The 24,962-nt window shown below is 37.2% G+C and overlaps 1 protein-coding gene across 1 annotated transcript; it reads left to right on the forward strand.

Moving 5' to 3' along the window:
* Positions 1 to 15,173, forward strand: LOC108681557 (carbonic anhydrase-related protein 11). Its single transcript, XM_018170602.2, has 10 exons — positions 1 to 79; positions 4,280 to 4,464; positions 5,170 to 5,361; positions 6,046 to 6,210; positions 7,833 to 7,928; positions 9,127 to 9,193; positions 10,932 to 11,083; positions 13,735 to 13,857; positions 14,530 to 14,569; positions 15,069 to 15,173. The coding sequence occupies exons 1-10, from the start codon at positions 1 to 3 to the stop codon at positions 15,092 to 15,094; spliced, it is 1,125 nt and encodes a 374-aa protein (XP_018026091.2). The 3' UTR covers positions 15,095 to 15,173.
* The last annotated feature ends 9,789 nt before the right edge of the window (positions 15,174 to 24,962 follow it).

Below are 24,962 nucleotides of genomic sequence, written 5' to 3' on the forward strand. Positions count from 1 at the left end.
ATGTACAGGACGATGTGCTGGGTGATGCTGCTGTACGTGTGCACTTGTGCGGCGCTGGAGGACCTACGGCAGAGTGAAGGTGGGTTCTGGGTGAACAGAACCTAGGCTACGATGTGCACGCAGTAATTATCAATAAAGTTATTCAATTAGAAATTACAAAAATAATAAGTGAAGTTGAAATTCATGATAAAATTCTATTGATTAAGAAAGAAACGTTACTACTTGAATTTATTGCTGAATTAGCAATACAGGAATTATTTGCAAGTTAAACGTACAAGCAATTCCTCAATGAATTTATATAACGGTAATACTTTCTCCTGAGTAATAATGCATTCATGGGCGTGGGTACATTAATGCAATGCCAATTCATTCAATGTATTGAATGTATTTTATTCAAATTTCATGAACCGCAATTGAACTAACCGCAGTATGCATGATTGTCTCGAATAATACAATAAAATCTTTATTTTATTGTAACGTTTAGCAACGATATCAACAGCAGCGAGTTTTAGATAATTCCGATTATTACATCTGACTTCTTACTTATATAGTTGCCTATAATTACACGAGCCATTACCAGGCACGTTTTGACACATTTATTTTAGGTGAAAATAGGGAGAACAATTCAATGCGTATTTTTCTCAGCAGTATCACCTTTATCAAAGAAGTATCAAAGCAGTATCAAGCAGTATCACCGATCAGTATCAAAATCGCCTTTAGACCGGCGCGATGCAAGGTAAAATTCAACGACAGGCATTTTGGGATCAAAAAGCTTCGTAACTTCGGATGTTTACATACATATATCAATACCTGCATTAATACGCAATTTTGTAATATAACTTCCATTTATTCCAAACATTTTGCTTTTTCTATTACAATAAAATAAATTCCAATTCTAAAACATTTGTATATACTATTTTTATACTGTCTACTGTCATGTTATCTGTTATTCTTATTCTCCTCAAATCATCTTCTTTTGCGTTCTTGTAATTGATCAACTTTCGATTACCTATAGACATAAAAAATATATAACACACATCTGTTCATGGCTTATTTGCTCCTCTAGTTTATGGGTTTAATGTGACCGAACTTTATTGTCGTGTTTGTTTGCATTGTTTGCAGCCCAATCATCCAAGTCTGTCGAACATTTCTCTCATGTTTCCCAATAATCGTTTTAGGGACCTCGGCCTCGCAGCAATGGCAGGGCCCAAACAATATTGCCTGCTCGTCCTCCGAAGCTAAATAATAATATAGTCATAGATTAACTGTCCCTATTTTATTTTGAAACGATTGAAAAAATAGCTTGTTACGAAACTAAATAGCTTTACCCGTACGAACAAATAATTCATGAAAATGCGAGTTACATTATACCAACGCTTCAACCCCAGTTTCTTGTGCTCCGAACAGTCCAGGTTCAGGATGAACAGAAAAAGCTCACGATGAACAGTCAGTCCACAGTCCAGAATTCCGACGAACAGTCCAGACTCACGACGAACAATACAGTCCCAGGGCGAACAGTGCAGGCTCCCGATGAACATGCTTCACAACTTTGAACATGCTTCACTTTGCGATCAGTATAAATTTATGATGCCCCAGTTTACAACCAGTATAAATTTCTGACATGCACCAGCTTACCACTTGTATAAATTTATGACATGCTCCACTTTACCACCAGTATAAATTCATAACATGCTCCAGCTTACCACCAGTATAAATTTATGACATGCTCCAGTTTACCACCAGTATAAATTTCTGACATGCTCCAGTTTACCACCAGTGTAAATTTATGACATGCACCAGTTTACCACCATTATAAATTTATGACATGCTCCAGTTTACCACCAGTATAAATATATGACATGCTCCAGTTTACCACCAGTATAAATATATGACATGCTCCAGTTTACCACCAGTATAAATTTATGACATGCCCCAGTTTACCACCAGTATAAATTTATGACATGCCCCAGTTTACCACCAGTATAAATTTATGACATGCTCCAGTTTAACATCAGAATTAACGTAATGGCAGGTTTCAGAGGGTTGCACTTTCTGATATGAATAGGATTTAATTAAGGACTATTTAGATCATATGTTTGCTTAAATTGCAAAATTACTGTGCAAAGAAAACTTACAATAATTCACCAGATTTAATTTTTTTTCATAATTGTCTCAGCTTTTAAATTATTATTTACGAATTGTTCCCTAGTGACGAAGAAATATCTCAGCTTTTAAATAATCAAATCTTTTGTTTTGTGTATCGTGTTATTCTAGCTCTAGCATGGTAGTGAGTAGAGAGAGTTGTCAATAGGTACTGCTTAGCTTGTCACTTCAAAGGCTTCCCTCATAGAATTACTTGCAAACATTCGTTGAAGTTGACTTAAGAAACCTCTCGACTTCCCAGGGAATATCCTGCACCGGCAACAGCCGGGTTGGTACGGTAGGAAGCTTACTTCCGCGTTAAATCATTAGTTTAGAAAGAGCAGTTTCAATACTTTACTTTTCTTAGAATTTGCCAATCATAATGATTGCAATACATTAATTACATGATCCAGAAGAATAAATTGGGATCATTCTGTCTGCCAATCGATTTTATGGCAGATTTGTTTATACAATCAAGTAAGATAAACTCTTTCCCTGTAAAATAGTCCATTGTCTAGTTGGAACCATTTGAAACAATTGTTATCCAGTTGGATAAACTATAATCCGTTTGATTTAAAATTGCTGTCCAGTTGGATAAACGGTTATCCATTTAAATTACAATTGTTATCCAGTTGGATAAACTATAATCCATTCGATTTAAAATTGCTGTCCAGTTGGATAAACTCTCATCCATTTGAACCAAAATTGATATCCAGTTGGATAAACTCTATCCAATTTAAATTAAAATTGATATCCAGTTGGAAAAACTGTCTTCCATTTGCATTGAAATTTATATGCAGTTGGATAAACTGCATGCATTCATTTAAATTAAAATTGATATTCAGTTAGAATAGATAAACTGTTATCCAGACTTTTATCCATCGGGAAAAACTGCTTTCTATTTGGATTAACACGCCCTGTGCAGGCCTCATATACCGCGCAACTCCATAACTTTATGGTGAACAAGGTGCGCCTGTTGTCTCTGAGTACAGGTAGAAGCTATTCTTTTTACTGTCTTGTCAATTAATGCTTAAGTAACATCTGGGTTCAATAATGATTTTTTTCTTTTCCGTTTCTCCTTCCTCTTTGTGGCCATTCTGTACCACCTCCTGTTCTCTTCGACTCTTTCCTAGTGGCACCGCAACAACAAACATGATTTTTTCATTGCTTTCGTGTATGTTATGGTGGATCGCGATCGTAAACTCAGCTCTGGACGCAAGAAAGTCCTGCAATGGCAACGACTCTTGCGGGCTCAGTAGAAAAATGACGAAGTATGTCGACTGCGCGTATAGCTCAGAAATGAAGCAAACTAAGAGGGTATTAGCCGCACGATATCACGGCTTATTCATCCATTAATATTGATGAGCCGCACGATATCGGCATTATTTCTCATTAAGTACCGTAGTACTATAACTCATTATGGATGATACACACGGTAACACGGTATTATTTATCATAAAGGATGAGCTGCGCGTTAACTCACTATCATTTCTCATTAAGTACCGTGGTTTTATTTTTCATTATGGATGAGTCACACGCTTCCGCCGAATAATTTCTCATTATAAATTAGAAGCTGGAGAGAAAAATTTCGAGCTGGGTGTACATGCACAAAGTTGAACGCATCCTCTACAAAAAAAAACAGTCATTTAATAAAGTATACAAGCTCGCAGAAGATAGTGGGATTCGTGTAGGGTGTTTCGTTGTAAGCTTACGGTAGAAGTAGTATCATGCATGTTTACCCACACTTAAAAAATAACACCTGACGTCATCCACCAACTGCTCCTGCCATGACAAATATAATCATGTTCGTCCCGTGAAGAAAACGGGCAGATGCTTGGGATGATGTTGTGGCTGTCTCTTATAATACCAAATAAAATAATACCAAATAAATTTAATAAAATAGAAGTGTCGGCACTGAAGAAATAGGCCCATGATCTGTTGCCGATTCTTGTCCTTTTCGTGACTTGATACCACAAGGGATCCGGCCTTTGGAACCCGATCTTTCCATAACTGACGATTGATTGAGATAGTTGCTGGACTTATTGCAAGGCTCGTAAGGTGCCATCGAAAAATATTCGCTCTCATAAAATTTCAATAAACTTTTCATGTACTTTGAATCGAAATAATCATCCGGCAGTTGGGGAGTTTGACTGGGGATCGTGGTGGGGCTACGACGGTATCTCGGGACCATCGTTCTGGGGCGTGATCAACCGCGGGTGGCGGCTATGCAGTGACGGCAGGCGACAGAGTCCCGTCAACATCAACCTCAGCAACATCGTCTACGACCACAATATCGGCAATTTGGTCCTGGACGATGTTCATGTGAGTAGCAAACATGTGCGTGTGTTTTGAACTTCCAAATTGCTGTGGCAAACCTTTAAATGGTTATAACTGTATAGAATTATCTGAAAAATTGAGTCATCCTAAATACGAGTGAAGTTAATCACACATCCTTAATGAGGTGAGGAGATGCATAGTGGCGCAATTAAAATCTAGCAGTGGTCACTTTACTTTCGGTGCGTGGAGCGAACGCGCTAGTGAAGAGAACTTGACGCGCTATATATAGATAGTCACAAGGCTGTGTTCGGTGCTTGGTAAATAAGATGCTGCAAATGTTTGCATGGACAAGACAAGAGGAAAAATCGAATATCCTTCGAGAAAAACATTTCTCCTCTGTTAGTGAGAAATATTTAGATTAGGTACAGAAACGAAGCGTAATGTTTCTTGACACCAGTGTCGTCCGGACGGACTATATAGGAAGTTGATATGAATTTTTGAATCTCAATTTCGCTTTGAAGGTTCAACCGAAGCACGTAAGTCTAAGAAACTTTTATACAATTTTTAGCTCACAAATGGCTTTATTTTTAGTATTCATCGTTACATTTTCCATTTAAAAAGGATTTAAATTCATATTTACTATTTTTCCCCCTCATCTTTAGATTTTCTCATGCATGCATAACTCCTCTGAATGTCTCGTGTCAATGTACGTCGGTTATTTCTTCTTGATGAACTTTATTTGTAATTCAGTTGGACGGCGTCTTGTCGAATACTGGATTTGGACTTCGCTGGAGCCCCCATCCTTCAAAGCTGGCATCACATCCGCCGAGTTTGCTGTCACCAACTACATATTTTTCGCCACATAAGTTGACAGAGATGACAGAACTGCCGCACGAAATAATTCCCAAGGAGTTCGAATTCAATCGAGAAATTCAGAGAAGTGCAAACGACGGAAAAAGTGACCAATACAGACTGTTGTTAGACAGGCTACCATTAGGAAAAATTAAGAGATATCAGGGTAAAGATAGAAAAATGTCCTCTTCTGAATATTTGAAGTCTCTCGCAATAAATCAGATGAATGTTTCATTGCTAAACCACATAGAAGATGAGAGGAATCCGTTAATTCGGGAATATATTTCAGTCGATGACAAAAATAACCAGCATTTGCGTCATGAAAAGAATCACAGTAGAAATATTTCACCAAGAGAGCGGTTGTTCGAGAACAGGATAAGGAATTTAAAACGCATGGTCCTCGAAAATGGTGATTTTTATGCAGACGACGTGGAAAAAAATACACCCGAGCATCGCTACTCCAGTAACCGCAACACTTCGTTTCTTGACAAAGATTTCGTTCTAAACAGAAGTCATTTCAAGGAACATGAGTTTTCGAATTCTGGAAACCGAGATTCAGTTGGGGAAACTCGCAACCTAAATTCTAAGTATGATGATGATGTTTTTGTTGGACGAACTTCGAACAAACAATCCATCCCCTTGAAAAACGAAGATCGTCAAAAATTCAGTCTCGTTACCGACAAAAATATTTCTAAAAATTACCTACCAGGTCAAGTGGATAACAAGTTTGTTAAAAGTAAGGACGTAATGCACAATCGCGGAATGGTCGGTCAGACGAACTCTGTCCTGCATTCCCCCCACAAAACGCGGAACGACAGAGCGATCATCTCGGGAGGACCCTTGCTGTACCGCTACACGCTGAGCCACGTCACCCTCAGGTGGTCAGGCTCTCCTGCTGGCTCCGAGCACAGCTTGGAGAACCAGTTCTTCCCTGCCGAGGTTGGTATTGCATCTTGTTTAAGGTAACACAGAAGCCATATCCAATGTTAAACAAAGAGAAGGAACCCAGGTAATCTGTAGCAAAAAGTTCACTCTTCAAACGCTGTTGTCAAACGTGCATTTACTTCGCTGCAGCCAAGTGTATCACCATGAAATGTATCCCATTGTTCAAAAATTTTCAACGAGAAGAGGTTTGAGTTTGAAAATCATTATTTCCAATAGAAAATTGCTAACTTTAATTGTACTTTTTTACGCTGTTCTTGAAAACAGGATACAGGGAAAGACACGGCGCCTAAATTTCGATCATTAATTTTACACAATTCAATGACAGCTGCTGCTTGAATATGTGTGTGTTTCGATGTGTGAAAAGGTGTGTGTTCCGGTGTGTGAAAATGTGCGTGTTTCGATGTGTGAAAAGGTGTGTGTTTCGGTGTGTGAAAAGGTGTGTGTTTCGGTGTGTGATAAGGTGTTTGTTTCGATGTGTGAAAAGGTGTGTTTCAATGTGTGAAAAGGTGTGTGTTTCGATGTGTGAAAAGGTGTGTGTTTCGGTGTGTGATAAGGTGTTTGTTATGATGTGTGAAAAGGTGTGTGTTTCGGTGTGTGGAAATGTGCGTGTTTCGATGTGTGAAAAGGTGCGTATTTCGATATGTGAAACGGTGTGTGTTTCGGTGTGTGAAACGGTGTGTGTTTCGTGTGTGAAAAGGTGTGTGTTTCGATGTGTGAAAAGGTGTGTGTTTAGGATTCAAGGTTTATGATTTCATATAAATTATAACAAGTTATCGTCAAAGAAGCTCGCTAAATATTTCTAATTCATGCTTCAGTCTGACACCAATAATCCGCCAATTTAAGATTTAGCTACTTAATTGACAGCGAAATGAGAACGCCATTCATGCATGCACCCGCTACGCGGTCTCGTACGAATGTTTTCAGTTTGTTAATTTGAAAACATGAATTGAAATAAAATATGTATTCACCTTCGCAAAATTCATCGCGCTTCCATGAAAACCGACATTTTAAAATCATATAATGACACCTATTGAGATCATCGATTTGCTAAACTTAACTTTATTAAATTCCGTTATCTGGAACAGTTTAACTTTTAAATCGGGTATCTTTTGATTTTATTGAGTTCTTAATGCACCACATATCCACAGTAACGTATTATAATGAAATCATTTAATTGATGTTATGTTTGAGTTACACTCCGAACAACACGAATTTTTACACAAAACTCATACCTGCATACATGATATTTTTTGCCCATGGACAAATTTTCTTGCTGCATGAATTAATTAAAGGCCCGTGCAAAGCTCAAACGAGAATCGCAAAGTTTACAAAGATTGAAGAGTTTATTGCTATAACAGATTCAGTTTTTCCGGCCACCTATGTCTTGTGTTATTCTTGTGGGCAAATATTACGATCAAAATAACGATTTAGCTATATAATTTTGAGGTTCCTGGTCCAGGGAATAAATAAAATCCCTAATTTATTTGCATTAGTAACGAAATAAATAACATTTAGTATTTTTCCACAATTTGTATTAGAAATTTTCGAAATGCTGATATATAATTAATTATTATTGAAATTAATTAATTATAAATGAAATAATTATTATTGTCCAGCTACAGATGTACTTCTACAACAGCATCTTGTACTCGAACTTCACGGCTGCCGCTGAGCGACCGAACGGAGTGGCCGCGATTGCAGTGTTTGTCAAGGTGAATATTTTAAGGTGAATGTGAAAGTACTTTCACAGATTAGTGAACAAAACTTGTTGATAATTCAACACGATTGTCATTAAAAAATGAATCTTTCTCTGCTACAGCAAATGTTCAGTTTATAATTGAAACTTTTACGTCTGGCTGAAATTTGTACAAACCATTAATTTTTCTACGATTTAAATATCATATAGAGGTAAACAATTGTTTAATTTCTCACATAATTCTTGATCCTTTGGATATAATTATATTCTATCATTCCAGTGCATTTCCCCAGTTAGGTCACACCTTTAAGGCAGTCATCTGAAAAAGTTTTAGATCGCATAATTTTCTAGGTAAATGAAACCTATATATATATACTTTGTTTATTGATAATATATTTTACTTCTCTATGATTTCAAATTTTTGTCTGCAGCTAAATTTTCTGTCAAATTAATATATAAATTCGGTAGCGGAACTGGCTCGAGGCAGGTTTTTCGCTAGAGGCTCGCACGGTCGTATCACTCCAAGTGACCGTGTTTCATTATCATGGCCGTTGAACTATCAACATATCTCAACATCCGACCTATAAACAACACTTTATACACTGCAAGATGGAAGTGTTAAAACGAGAATCTTTATAGTTAGGGGGGAGATAAATTAAATTATAAACATTAAAACTAAGCTTGACGAAGGCATGAATGAATCTAATTTTGCTGCATCATACAAACGTTTACGACTTCGTTCATTCGGAACAACTACGATCAATTATCAGGGAAGATGGTCCCGACGCACAACTAAACTTATCTATGTGAGAAGTAGTAGCAATGTAGTCGAATATTGATGGAGTGTTTACTAATATTAATTAATACATGCAACACCCGGCCTGTGTGCCTTGTGCATGTAACACACTGAATAATGTATACCTTGTGCATGCAACACACTGACAATGTATACCTTGTGTATGCAACACACTGAATAATGTATGCCTTGTGCATGCAACACACTGAATAATGTATGCCCTGTGCATGCAACACACTGAATAATGTATGCCTTGTGCATGCAACACACTGACAATGTATACCTTGTGTATGCAACACAATGACAATGTATACCTTGTGTATGCAACACTCTGACAATGTATACCTTGTGTATGCAACACACTGAATAATGTATACCTTGTGTATGCCACACACTGATTAATGTATAACTGCTACAGGAAGGTGACGCCCCTAGCGCTGTGCTGGGACGCTGGCTACAGCGGCTTCCCAGCCTGCGGCCCACAGGTCACGACGCTAGGATTGCATGCAATCACAACTAATTTGCAGTTAGAAGGGTAATATAAATTAGAATATATTCGAAGAATTGTTCTGTTAATTTTATCTAATTTTCAAATAAACCTAATTAAGCTTATCGTTCACTCAATTTAAGATTAAAACGCTATGCAATTTCCGCTGAACATCAGAGAAATTAATGTAAGAAATTATTAAAATTATATTATATAGTAATATTGTTTATAGCGTAGAAATTATGTTCATTGAGAGTAATAATGTTTATAGCTTCATTTGCTTGGTGTAATTAGTGCGTTACGTCTCCAATAACTAGCATTTAAGACGGGGTGTTTATACATCACTTGAGTTCAAATAGCGCAAAGAGCGATACGATGAACGGTAGAACTTTAAGAGTAAGTCTTTTCAAGCCCACGATGATTCTTCATTGAAGGACAGCGAACGTGTCAATCAACACAAGTAAATTGTAATGCAACAGAAAAATAATACATACTTAATTTAGCTATATTTAAATATGAATTACTGCAGAATAAATTAATATAACGCATGATGAATGTTAAGGGGACCGACCTCCTCATACGAAAACTTCTACAGTTATTATCCGATTGTCATGAAACTTCACATACATACGTAAAATGTAAAAAAAAAAACATTTTGCTCCTATGAATTTTTCGAAAAAATTGATAGAAAACGTGAAATTCATAGAAAACGGCTAAAAAGCTAAAAAAAGGGGTACNTAATAGGTGAATGTAATGAAGGTGAATGTAATAGGTGAATGTAATAGGTGATTGTAATGGGTAAATGTAATAGGTGAATGTAATAGGTGAATGTAATAGGTGAATGCAATAACATAACATAACATAACATAGTGATGTCGGCGCTGAAGTGTAGGCCTGATGTGGCCTGTCGCCGATTTTTTTCCTTTTCGTGCCTGGTTCATAGATCTAATATCGTATCATTTGACCGGATCTTTTCATGACTGGCGATAGTTTCAAGTAGCTACTAGACTTCCACTGGGTTCGATATGGTGCTAGGCATTTCAAATCTGAACATATATTTTTCCATAGCTTTATCTAGTCTGTTCTTGAACGCGTTCATACTTGGTGCGCCAACGATGTCATCGGGGAGGCTGTTGCACATGTCGGTGATTGACACATGTCGGTAGTTGAAGTAATGAAGGTGAATATAATGAAGGTGAATGTAATAGGTGTACCTAATGAGAGTGAATGTTATAGCTAGCACCTTCATTATCAAAGGCGCTTTTTACTCTTCATGGACGGATTCTATTCACAATAAATTATGATTCAAAACCCAATATTCAGCAAATGAATGTGTAAGCAATAAAAATTCATTATCTATGTAGCAGAGCATGACTTTTAGCCAGATGTATAATTACAAAAAATAATTTGAAAAATATTTCAAAAATATAAGTAGGAGTCAGGGAAAAAATATGTAGCCTAACTCGTGCACAAGTGCCGTTACCAAATAATGTAAATTACAATACAATGTAAGTTACAATACAATACAATAATTTAAGTTACTATACAATGTAAGTTACAATACAATAATTTATGTTACCAATAATATAAGTATGAGTCAATATGTAGCCTAACTTGTGCACAGGCGCCAGTACCAATAATGTAGTTACTATATAATGTAAGTTACAATACAATACAATAATGAAAGTTACCAATAATGCAAGTATGAGTTAATATGTAACCTAACTTACACACAGGCGCCAGTACCGCAGCACCGCTGCCGTCACTGCAGAGTTTGCTGCCGTCGCGTCACTACGTCACGTACGAGGGATCTCTGACCGAACCTCCGTGCGAAGAGGTGGTAACCTGGGTACTGCTGAACCGTCCTCTCTACCTCACCAGAGGCCAGGTGAGTGGTGCTGCTGAACCGTCCTCTCTACCTCACCAGAGGCCAGGTGAATGGTACTGCTGAACCGTCCTCTCTACCTCACCAGAGGCCAGGTGAATGGTGCTGCTGAACCGTCCTCTCTACCTCACCAGAGGCCAGGTGAATGGTTGTGCNACACATCTAGATGTGTATAAGAGACAGAGCCTGGACAGACTGCTTCTATGCAGACGAGAGTGACACGACGTTTGTGGAGTGACAGGACGTTTGTGGAGTGACAGGGCGTTTGTGGAGTGACAGGACATTTGTGGAGTGACAGGACGTTTGTGGAGTGACAGGACGTTTGTGGAGTGACAGGGCGTTTGTGGAGTGACAGGACGTTTGTGGAGTGACAGGACGTTTGTGGAGTGGCAGGACAAATGACAAAGTCATTGAATAGTGAATTTTTTTCATCAGCATTCCATATTCATCATTCTTACATAAGGTTCGTTGTGAGCGTTCAACCTTCAAGGTCAATAAGAAGTGCTGCAGCTAAAGTAATTCCTAAAATTTTAAATTGAAATCGTTTAATTTAAAATTAAATTTTTAAATATAAAAATTTATGACAATTAAATGACAAATAATTTTAAATTATTTTTCTTTGATTAATTCAAAAAATGTAAATTATTATTAAGGTATTTAAAGTTAGATTTTATATTAATTTAAATACTGAAATTAAAAAAACATTTTTGGAAGTACTTTAAAAATTTAATAATTTTAAGTTTGAATTAATTAATAAATAAATACAATTTAATTTGTATTCAATTTGTTTCATTCAATTAAATTTCAAAATTATCCACACGTGTTTTTTATTTAATTTAATAATTATATTAAAACTTCAATAATTGCTAACATAAAATTGATAAAATTTTTGCCGCGTTGTTATTATCATTATATATATATTTATATTTGAATTACGAACTCTTTCAAATGTTGGACATTCAGGACAAGACCATTTGTTGTACAGGGTAACTGAATCTGAGGCCAAAACTCCGTAGAGTTTTACTTGAATGCATTATAACTCTCTTTTTATACGTATCATATACTATTTAATTATCGAAACATCCACATTCATTTGTTTGAAATTAAATTACAGCAAAGACACATAACATCATGGGACATCATCATAACTTATTTTGTGGGATACATTGCATTTGTATATACTGTATAATTAGATACGTTTCGTTGTTGCATATATAATTAGATACATTGAATTGTTCTTTCTCGAGTAATTGGTGACGACTGGCGAAAAATGCTGCCTCAGTCGGCACTTAGAACTGCTACATTTAGTTCAATTATTTTCACGAGTCTTTTGCGAGTCTACAATGCAGTTTATTTAGAGGAGCGAATTTAAAAAGAAATTCATCGAGGCACCATCTGTTTTTTTGTGTTAATTTTTCGTTATATTGCCTTTGAAAAATGTCTTATTTATTGCGCAAAAAAAACGCCGCTGACCGCATGAATAAAAACTAAAATCGCCTAAGCTAGCAGCGGCAGTAGGGTTGTCCGATCTGCTTCGTACGTCTGTCATAACACGTCGAAAGCGGCACATGACAGGTATTATTCTTTAGAACTGATTTTAATTTATTAAAAATACTTTCCTATAAAGCACTGATAATGTCGATGTGATTAGAATTTTTGCTGGCAATGAATGCCTTTGAAAGACATGGATATTGGATAGCTATATTTTTATTCCATTCCAGCAATCCAATAGAGTTGAGTGTCCCTTTGCACGCTTCTTTTGGGAAAACTTTAGTGGAATGTGCGTGGCAGCGCAATTGGAACTTAAAATTTCAATTAGTGAAGAATTTTGATAATGGAAATGGTATTCTATACAATTTCAGGTTATGATTGCCTTATTAATTGCCTAAAGTTAAATATAACATATACAAGAATGCGCGCGTAGAATGAGGAAGCTCACGTATAAAAGTACAGCGGTCGTTACATTTTAATAATGAGCTCCTCGCTAATATTGATACATCACTTCTGTACTTCAGTGATGCTGTACTTCAGTGATGCTGTGCTTCAGTGATGCTGTACTTCAGTGATGCTAGCTGTACTTCAGTGGTGCTGTACTTCAGTGATGCTGTAGTACTTCAGTGATGCTGTACTTCAGTGATGCTGTACTTCAGTGATGCTGTACTTCAGTGATGCTGTACTTCAGTGATGCTGTACTTCAGTGATTTTTGTGAAATAAGGAATACATGGCAATCCAAGCTTTATTCAAACAAATTTCCTGTTACCTGAAATAAGAGTAACTGACATTAAATACTAATCAACATAACAATAATATAACAACAACAAACAATTATACGGCAGATTTAAAGTCAGCGATGTACGTGGTAGAGAACTTACATTACATTACAACGGTAGTTAGAACGTGTCAGCTCGACGGGTACATTGAGACTGATACGGTATTGAAGCCAGACAATCTAACATTAGATAGTTATCTAATTATGAACTTTATTCATACAGAAATAGGGTTCATAATAATAATAATAATAATAATAATAAAGTTCATAACTTTATTCATATAGGGTTCATAATAATAATAATAATAATAATAATAAAGTTCATAACTTTATTCATATATAAATCAGGACTATATTACAACAGTGATGTTTGCTGTGCTTCAGTTGCAGCAGCTGCGGTCGCTGAGGCGGGGGGCGGGTGGGGGGATGGCGGCCCCCGCCTTGGGGAACGTGCGCCCCACGCAGCCCCTACACGGCCGCTCCCTGCGCACCAACATCCCCCACACGGTGGGTTGCCCACCCTCATCCCCCACGCGGTGGGTTGCCCACCCTCATCCCCCACGCGGTGGGTTGCCCTCCCTCATCCCCCACGCGGTGGGTTGCCCATCCTCATCCCCCACGCGGTGGGTTGCCCACCCTCATCCCCACGCGGTGGGTTGCCCACCTTCATCCCCCACGCGGTGGGTTGCCCACCCTCATCCCCATGCGGTGGGTTGCCCACCTTCATCCCCCACGCGGTGGGTTGCCCTCCCTCATCCCCCACGCGGTGGGTTGCCCTCCCTCATCCCCCACGCGGTGGGTTGCCCACCCTCATCCCCATGCGGTGGGTTGCCCACCTTCATCCCCCCCGCGGTGAAAAATGAATTTGTTTTCAACAACTTTCACGGACTTTGTTACGTTCTCTTAAAATAAATTTATGTGAATATTTTTCTTAGCGGAAAATTACAGACTAGCAAATTTGCTTCAAATCGCATGGTAATTAGTTGTAGAATTAATGAATTGATACGTGCCTGTGTTGTGCTGTTACATTGGTCAGTTTTTGCACGAGATTTCTTCAATTGTATCCCAATTATTTAAAACGTTGAGCAAAATAATCAATTGAAAATGATATAAGCTTACTTTATGTCATCGAAGTTATGATCACGCAGCACATTTGTGATGACGTTACTTTCTCCACAGAAATGCCCATCCAAGTCTCGCTCGAAGGCACTTTACCGAGGTGGGTGATAGTAAATTTTCGTTGAAAAAGTATTGGTATTTTATGTAAAAAAGTATCTGAATGTTTCTCAACAATAATAATTTTAATCTTCAGCTTTTTACATGCTTCAAATTTAGTTGACGGTTATTTAATATTGTTTCTCGATAATTGAAACGATAAAATTTCACGCACAGAGACATCTATTTATAGCTACAAATTATTCCAACCTCATATAAGTACAAACATTCCTTATAGCATTGATGGTGAATTCTGGATTCGAAGAACACCATCCAGAATAATTTTTTAATGTAATTTCAGTCTCTCATAATGTCGTGGGTTGTGTCCCATCCAATTGCAGTCACGGTGTATCTAAATTCTTATTAAATTTAATCTTATTTGAATTAGTGATTCTTTTACAAAACTTTTAAATGTTACTTTGTTTCCTAGAAGGGCAGAAGTTTGTGTTAAATTAGAATTAATTTTTCCCATATGTTTAATTTTTTTGCCAAACTTTTTTCAGTGTCGGAGAGTGACGATCAAACGTGATGATCTTCAGGCAAAGCTTTCTACAGACAATCAGTTTTTCATATATGTTTTAATTGAACTTGGAGGATAATTTCTACATTTACAGAATTAATCAACACCGATCGAAAAAGATTAATTTACCACAACTTTTTTTTTTCCTTTTTCGTATTCGAAAACTTATTCACTTTTTTTACGCTAACAAATATGAATATTTTAGGTCGTTTCATATATATTTTTATATAAATAATGGAAGTAGATTCGTTGGGTGAGTGGAATTGCGTATATAACAACTCTAAAGCTGACATGCGTACAATGTGCAATCTTCCACGTTACTTATGGTGAGACAGGCAAGAAACAGGAAACAAAGCATTGTGGTCAGCAGCCACATTTGCGATTATTTTTTGAGCCACTTCCACATTTTGTTTTTGAATTGATAATTAGAAGCATACTTAGTACGTTTCTGGGGCCATACTTTTAAAACTCGCTAAGTTAACCTAAGTACTTACGCTCTATTTTCCAGTCTATGATTGGTGGATTTTGCTTGAAAGGCCGTCGATGATTGGCTGACGAACTTACGATCTCATAACTTTTTGAGAGTATGGCCCGCCGTTCTGCGGTGTTGAGAGATTTCTCACTTCACAAGTGCGGCGTTAGCTCATTTCCTAGCAGGCAGACCTCTCTCGTCGATATCTGGTGCAACTCAATAGCTTTTACAATTAAGATTTCATCTAAAATTCACGACACTCTTTTCAACTTAGTATTTTACTTGGAGCTACTTAATAATTATGAATATAAAACAACTAGTCATAATCGTGTTTTATATTCTAAACCTTTGAATAAAATCTGACTTGAAAATCTCTTATTTTTCTCTCCTTTTGGGCAAGGGAATGGCTTCAGTAAACCAGTGTTATTCGTTCGGCAAATTCTGATTCATAGGCTAATAATCTACTCAGTGGCATGCTTGAGCACGAGAAGAATATGATTTGGTGATTTTCAGCTACAACCGGGTGACTGAAATGCTCAACTTTTGCTCTGAATAATTATTGTAAATATGTGCTTATATTGCTCATAATAAATTGCCTGAATAAAAATTTCGCGATTACAAGAAACCTCTGGCAAAAATCACAATGCATATAAAAAATTTCCACCTTACATCCGACCATCGGTGCGAGATTTCACAGTTTTAAACTAGGGAAGCTTGGGTTTGTGACCAGCTGCATGGTAAGTCAAAGGCGAGTGGAAATGCCTCACTCACTACCCAACAGCGAAATTTGCCAATGGCAGTGAGTGCGGCATGTAAGTCATGTGAAGATGGACTCAATATAAGAAGTAAATTACAAAGTCCGACTTTTATTGACCCATCTGCGAATATCTGGGAAAGACGCTCGCAGGGCATCATTGTTTTGAGCTAAGGCAAGTTGACATTTAGGTTGAATTATGTACAATTTTAAGTTGATATTCATCTAGAGAATCATTCCAGAGAATAACAGGCAAAATTAAAAAATCATTCCAAAGAATGAAGAAGAAGGAAGGAATCATTCCAAGAAAGAAGGAATCATTCCAAAGAATAACAGGCAAAGGAAGGTGCATTGCGCGCTGGATCATTACTTACTATGATATAAGCATCACATGAAGTTATTTGATGCAGATTTTTGTTTCTTTTTTTAGATGTGCGAATTTTTATTTTTATTCTGCAATTGTTACAAATTTTCCCATAGTTTCCTTCTTATCTGTAAAATAATTTTTGAAATTCACCTGCACAATAATAATAAATTTCACCTTCACGTGATTCACGTAAGCTTTAAGAATTTTCTTGGGTGTGCATGAGGCTCTCTAGCACTTTTGAAAACTTCGAACAGTTTTCAGATCTTCGAAACTTCCTCCCAAAGTTATCTTATAAAGTTTGAAAAAATATTGTAGCTCGAACAAGAAGAGGGAACGTATAAAACGTTATCAGATACTGAATTTACGTTTAGTGTTAATGTAATTTAAACTCATTTCTTTCTATTTCGCGTATATTTTATCATAATTACAATATGTATCTTTTCCATGAATTTAATTGCTCGCCGTTAAAAATTCCCAAAATTTCTTCCCAAAAATTGGTCCCGAATTTTTTAAAGATGATCAACACAAATTTACAAGTGCAACGATATGTCATTGAAAAATATGCTCATGACTACCGTGAAAGCCTATCGAAATCAAATGAAAGCCTATCGAAATCAAGTGAAAGATAATAGAAAACGAATGAAAATGTCCGATTGGGTTTGTCATTTCCGGATCGAGTGATCAGAAGTGGATGTTTTAGCGCTGGAAAAGGAATTTTGGGATATGCCCAAGCTGGGCTTCTTTAATCGAGCGAAGTCATCATGTCCAAGCTGGGTACTATACTTGTGATCTCAGCCTCACCGCACCAGCGCAGTGATCGACCAGCCTGAACACTGCGTCTTGAACACGGCGCTGAAAAATACCAGAATTTAATACGAGGCTCTTGCAGATAAGACTTGAATGAATGTAGCGGTATCAATAAGTATGTAAACTACCATCTGTCAATTCGAGTAATTTTCGTGGAAGATGAACATTCGTTACTGCAATACACCAATATTATTGGAAGTAACAATCTTGGTATACACATGCACTACAATTATTTAACCTCCAAAGCAGTACTGCATTTCTGTCTGTCTGTCTGTCTGCATCTCCCCCGCCCTGTTTCAATTCAGCGATGATGTACACGTCACTATTAATTAAAAAATTCAATCTTTTAGCGGAAATGGTCTGTGGCATCATTCATACGCCCGTCTCTCTGTCTCTGTCCATAAAAAGAATAAGTAGCCAACGCAATCTGTTGTTGAACCTGTTAGGCCGTACGTTAATCATCCTTTTGACCTGGTACTTACTACACGGTGCTCCTATACGAACTATGTAAGTCTAAGTAACCTATAGCAACTAAAAATCTTCTCACTTATTGTTTTCTCCATAATTGTGTTCATTGTAAGAGCGTGTTAACGTTTTTTCTGGTTCTTGTGTATAGATGTTTTGCATTAGTGTCTCATAGGTAATTTGTTTTCAGCTTACACGTTTACGAGTAAGTGAAGACCCCCGTCCATCTTCTTTACTCCATACGAGTTTACTGCCCGAAAGAGCGTACGACATGAACGGCTCGCTCGAAACATGGTCATTAGATCAAAAACCCGTTAAAACAAATCAGAAACTTCCCGTTTTTTAATTATGCTTCCGAATCTTCATTTGCGATATCAGAAAGTCGTTAGCTCCTCTGTGACTAAATTTTTTATGCAAACAAAGATGATTGAGACACATTCATTCAGAGGTATTACAAGATAATTTTTTCTACAAGCATGATCATAGCGGGATAATGGAATGACACATGATGTATAGAATGAAAATCCATACAGAATTAATGTTTTAATTCAATATTTACCGAAAAGATGATCGCTTTGAAACATTTATTCTTGTCGAAAAGCCGAAATTTAATTTCCATGGTTGGTGATTTTTCTCATTGAAAAAAGTTCACCATTCATAAAAAATTCTGGGACAGTTTCAATTCCCTTGCCTAATGTAAGTTTCTCATAAAAAGGGTCGCTTTAAAATAACAGCAACATAAACTGGACCAAATTTAAATTACGATATATATTTTATGTTTCTATATTCACGACTAACCAAATATAGGAATTATCAAAAGAATATATAAATAATGAAATTTATAGATTATATCTGAAAGAGAACGATTTAAAGGAAGTTTTAATCATACAACATATGGCATCATGTTCTTTATTTACCGCAACTCCGAAGGAATTCCCTTTCGATATAAATTTTTACACATTTTTAAAAATCCGTTTCGCCCGCTATAAGAAATGCCACCCGATTTCATGCAGAAAAACATCAGTAGATTCTGGGAGGCAAAAAACAATCCTCGATTCTATCTGTAAAAATAATTTTCCGTTTCATCAGCCAAAAAATAAGATAGACCCCATTAAAAAAAGCTTAGAGATTTGCCTCGGAGAAAGGAATCAAATGGCGGAAGCAATTTGGTCGCCGCTGCTGCTGCTGCTGCGTGGCTTGCTGCAGGTAGTGACTGATTGCTGCTGCTGCGTGGCCAGTTAGATGATAAATAGGTCATAATTTTCAATTTCTGGTAGTTAGATGATTAATTAGCATCCTGTTTTAATAGAAGTGTAAAATAATAAAATAGGAAATAATAGCCTTTTGCAACAGAATTTATAATCAGCAGGAAATATATGCATAAGTTTCATTTCATTTTATTGTGTATTCATTTAGTACTGGTACCAGGCACTAAATTTCTTAATTTTTCATAATTTGTATCTATATTTCAAGCGAGCATCATTGAAATGTTTTGAGCCTTCAGATAGCTTCTCCATCAGCCTCTAAACTGGACTGGAATATAGCGTGAATGTGTCCAGTGTTGCAGCGCGACTGGAATATAGCGTGAATGTGTCCGCTGCTGTAGCGCGACTGGAATATAGCGTGAATGTGTGCGCTGATTGCAGCGCGACTGGAATATAGCGTGAATGTGTCCGCTGTTGCAGCGCGACTGGAATATAGCGTGAATGTGTCCGCTGTTGCAGCGCGACTGGAACTTAGCGTGAATGTGTCCGCTGTTACAGCGCTACTGGAATATAGCGTGAATGTGTCCGCTGTTGCAGCGCTACTGGAATATAGCGTGAATGTGTCTTCGGGAACAGTTGGAATACACGTGAGCTATACACTTCTTTCTCATGCTCGCGTGTTGTCGCATCACTCTGTAATTTTTTATTGTATTATGTCACAGTTTGCTGAAACGAACAAGCGGTAAATATGGGCGCGTAGCCTGTAGTATTATTCAAGTAGCGAATTTATTCCTTTCAAGTTTCTGCATTAATGCTTAAATAATTGAAATATAACTTGCATGCATTTTGACGTGGGTGGTTATTACGATGTTTCAATCTGCTTAAGACAAATTATAAATAATCGAGAATATTCTCTTTGACATCCAGCTGGTTTACGAACCTTTTTATGTGTATCCGTTGAACCTGCGTTCTCGGCACAGACTATACGTCTCTGTATGGAAGATAAATAGCCCCGTATCGACAAGTACAGCTCGACGCGTAAGGTTTTAACGCTGTTTTTCGCCCACATTTGGTTGTTTATCGTCGACTTGCCTGCCAATTTCGCTCCAGGCCGATACCACAGGGAGAAATATGGACGAAGCCTGGGCTTCTGCCTTATTTATTTTTTTATCTTCTGCCATTTGTCGTAATTTAGAGCGATGGCAGAAAGAAAATTCGATTAATTTTTAAATTAGGAAATTAAATGGGAAGCTTTCGTCATAATTATTAGATCCAATTCAATTCACTTGGAAATGGTATAAAAATATTTCTATGGAAATCGGTTTTAGTTTGCCTTAATAAGTAAAATTTTATTATTTAGAAGCAAGTGACAATTTAATATTTAAAAAGCATCCTTCTAAGCGAGGGGACATTTGCATTCCATTCACCAAATGACCCAGGGCCAATGAACGGACATGCTCACCCAGGACCAGTCCAGTCCTGTCTTGTGTGTTATTGTCTCATGTGAAATACGAGATTAATTTGTACTAACATGTTGTTTTAATACGAAATACATTAATGATAATATGAAATACATTACAAATGCCACAAATGGAATCGCAAATGGAATCGCAGACACAGCTTGCATTATGTGAGTTATGTTACCTAAATTGTTTTGTTTCCTAGAAATTTGTGGCCTCTGCTAGTGGCAACATTCGCTTCACGATGTTGTGAGCAGATTTTACTGTAAAATTTGCTTGACGTTGAATAGCCCCAACATTTCATTATCATGAATTATGAAATGAGTCTTTATTTCTGGTTTTCTATCATGTCTATTTTAGAAGCAGTTTTTTCCATATGGCCGGAAAATGTATCTAATTTAGCGATTCCCTTCATCCATTCATTTGGCTTTATTGCAGTTGGTATCATAGATGCCCAAATTTTAACGGCTGTTACGGGATAGTCAGTTCTTCATAGACGGTGGCACAGTGGCAAAGACCAGCCTAGTGTCCTGCAAAGATCACCATCCTGGACCCATGTAGTGAACCGCTGCAGTGGCTCGAATTTTACGCGCATTGTACACTCGAACACATTAATAATTCTCTAGGTTCCCTCCAACACACAACCATGCACGCTTGCCTGATAATGCCTCCTGCAGCTGCCTGTCCAACACGCTACAACGCACTCCTTCTAACGCCTCTTATAGCAGCAGCCTCTCTGTCACGCTACCTCGCACGTCTTCTAACGCCTTCAACACGCTACCCTACACGCCCTCCTAACGTTTCCTGCAGCTGGCGCTCCTGTCACTTCAAGTGACGCGTCAGTATGCAGGTTTTCAAGGATTCGAGTATGCAGGTCTTAATCGCTCCGCATCCGAACTGCTTCAAGCCAACAAATTCATAACATATTTCTGTATTTGCATTGCATAACTAGATTGATTTTTCGTTGCGCCTTCACATTATTAATTAACGCATGTACTGACGTACTTGATAAACAAAATATAAAAATTATTACTTAATGAATCATGAACGTCAAGAATTCAAAACGAGTTTTAACAGCTGGCAGAGACATCGTGTATGCGGCACTCGAATGTTGTTGCATGGCGGTAAGTCTTTGGCAGCAGCAGCGCTCTCTTCTGTGCCAGGGGCCTCCGAATAACATCTCTGGCGCACATTTTAGATTATGGAATATTGAAACTCGGGACAGTCGCCTTGGTATTGCAAATTCGATTGTCCCGCGAGATGACGCATAATTTGTGGCTACGCTGAAGTGTGACGTGTTCGCCACGACCGCGAAGTGTCAAATGGATTTAGCACTTTGATGAGTATATTATTATGAGTATATTTAGCACTTTATCGAGCGATGTGCACATTTTTGGTACAGATTTTTGATCGTCGCATTCAGTGGTCATAAGTTTTCTGGTGGGTTGAGGTTGAGTTTGAAATTTTATTTTCGAGTGAATTAGCATTCAGCCTGTTATTATGTCCTTATTTTGTGTTGAATCCCATCGAGGGAATAGCATTACAATCAAGGAACTAACTGCTTGTCTGAGGTAGTAGAGGATTACCCTCATGTGGCTAACCAAACTTTTCCATCAATTCGCCCGAACAAGGCCAAATATGAAAAGAGCCTAGTAAATCTGATTCACTCGTAAAATTTACCCGAAATTTCTAGATCAATATGGATCACACGACATACCACATGTGTGGTGTGTATCACATGACATAAAACATGGTGTGGTGCGTATCACGGTATCACACAACATAACACATGTGTGGTGAGTATCACACGACATACCACATGTGTGGTGTGTATCACACGACATAACACATGTGTGGTGCGCATCACACGACATACCACATGTGTGGTGCGCATCACACGGCATAACACATGTGTGGTGTGTATCACACGACATAACACATGTGTGGTGCGCATCACACGACATAACACATGTGTGGTGTGTATCACACGACATAAAACACTTATGGCAAGCACCCAACATGAGTCATGCGTGAGTATCAGATGGCGTCTCGCAATAAGACGTCGCAGCGGTAACTCCTCTATTATGTATAACTGAGTCACGTACTAGGGATAAATCCAAGATATTTCCACTTGAGACACGAGCTGTAGCGAAGCCATATTGTGCTGTCAGGCTTGGAAGCCAGAGATTTGTTCCGCACGAATAAATTTGTTATTTCTTAGGATGAGACTCATTTATCACGTGAAATTTTAGACATTCTTTAGGTGTAACATGTAGATATTGCTTAAACATTCATGCTTCTCAGGCTATGCGAGTTGCTGTTTCGAGCGATTGTGTGGAAGAGGTGGAATATATTTTCAACTGACTAAAAATAATCGTTGGTATTTTAATCCGCCAGTTTTCTACAGGACCTTTCTCAAAATAATTCCGGAACCTTTCCCAAAATTGCATTAGTGGAAGTCATTATTCATGTGCATCCAGGACACAAAAAATAATATCTTGACATTTTTTGGTTATATTTTTGGGGAATATTTTTACTTGGAATAATCTTAAAACTTTACTTAATTAAATGAAGACAAGTTTAGTCAGCGGAAGCAACCTATACGTAAATACTTGAAGATGATAAAATAAGGCGCTTCTTGTTTCTTGGTTGCTCAAATGTCGTCAATATGCTGGAAATGGCAGACGCAACATGATCTCTTTAATAATATGAATGTAATAATCTTTTCTCTAATAGCCTGGAAATAACTTAATAAACATGTTCTATTTATTAGCAGGTCATACTAAGGTGGATGAAAGGGATTTACTACATATGTATACTGCATCCAATCCTGGCAAGGAGGTCGGCTGGTAATTTTTCCGTAGCACATGCATAACTTGCGGCGGTAAGCAAAGAATACTATATAACATCCTCACTAATGATAAATGTTCCATGATGCATGTCAATGCGCTCAACACACTAGCATTGTATTTGTTCCTATGTTCATATTATGGTGCAGTTTCACAGCGCTGCTGACACGGCAGTCTAAGCGGCGGCTGTATCATCAAAAGGCTTATTCACATAAGAAGTAAATTTCATTCAATCCATACATTAAAATTAAATAATGCGAACTGAATACATATTTAACTGCAATTATTCAAAATAATGAAAGATTTGCAAATTGCCTATTGGGACCCTACCAGCAGTGATAAAATATGCATTACACAATTACGTGGATGTTGGGAAATTTATATGTAATCAAGAAATGGAAACGATTTTGTCTTGTGGGAGAAATAGTTGTAACTCATTAGAATTTTCCGAAATTGCTGTGCCAGAGAAAAGTTTGCCTAGCAATAGTATAATATATAATATGAAGCTTCTACTTTTTCAATTATGTCCGGTATCAATCAGGCGTCGCATATTATTCCTTATAATTATATTCTAAAATTAAATCATCTGCAATTGAGACGTAATGTTCTTTATAGACGTGGTGGATATTGATGGAAAAGTACTACACTTGAGTCAGCATGGACACCATCACGTGACATCTTGAAATGTTACGGATTATACATTTCAAGTCTAATAAAATATTTTTCGCAAACGATTTCAGTCGCGTAAAAAATCAGACAAGAATAAAATTGAATGAAATTTTCGAGAAACTCGACTGTATATTGTAATTGAATGTATCAATTGTAAAAATTCGTTTAATATTAACTTTTTCTCGAATTCAATACAAAGTTTGATGTTTTTCCTCAAAAGATCTTTCATACGACTTCCCAAGCGTTACGGTAGGCCGCGATTAGTTCGTAATCACGTAGTTCTATTTATGAATAATTTGTAATTAGAGTCAAAATAAGAAAAATCAAACTTTGAGGTTAAAAATAAATAGCAAAAAAGTCAAAATAGTTCATATATAAACAGAATTCACAGGACAGCGTAGAATGCATTCGAAATTCTTAGACTACCTCATTAATAACGCGAAAACGAAACAAAGGTTCGTTCGATCAGGTAAACAAAATATCACCACACAATTTTGAAGCTACGCGTATTACCATGAACTTCTTTTCATTTGAAGGTAAAAATTCTTCCAAAATCGTCACCTTTTATGCAAAAATCAAGTAAAAAAAACTAAAAAAACCTCCAGAAATAATAGTTAAATTATTAAATGGAAATTCGCATTACATAATTAAGTGCAAACAAAAACATTTATTCGGTCGGATTCTGTTTTCAAAGCGTTTTTTTTTTCTTTTTGCAGGATTCTAATAGGCAACTCTCTTAGGTCTAATATTTTTCAACAAAAAGTAAAACTTTACCTGTGCTATGTATGTATTATATACGACACGTTTCTTAATTAAATATGTTTGATTT

This window comes from Hyalella azteca, unplaced genomic scaffold (genome assembly GCF_000764305.2).
Source record: "Hyalella azteca isolate HAZT.00-mixed unplaced genomic scaffold, Hazt_2.0.2 contig7576, whole genome shotgun sequence".
Taxonomy (NCBI): Eukaryota; Metazoa; Arthropoda; class Malacostraca; order Amphipoda; family Hyalellidae; genus Hyalella; species Hyalella azteca.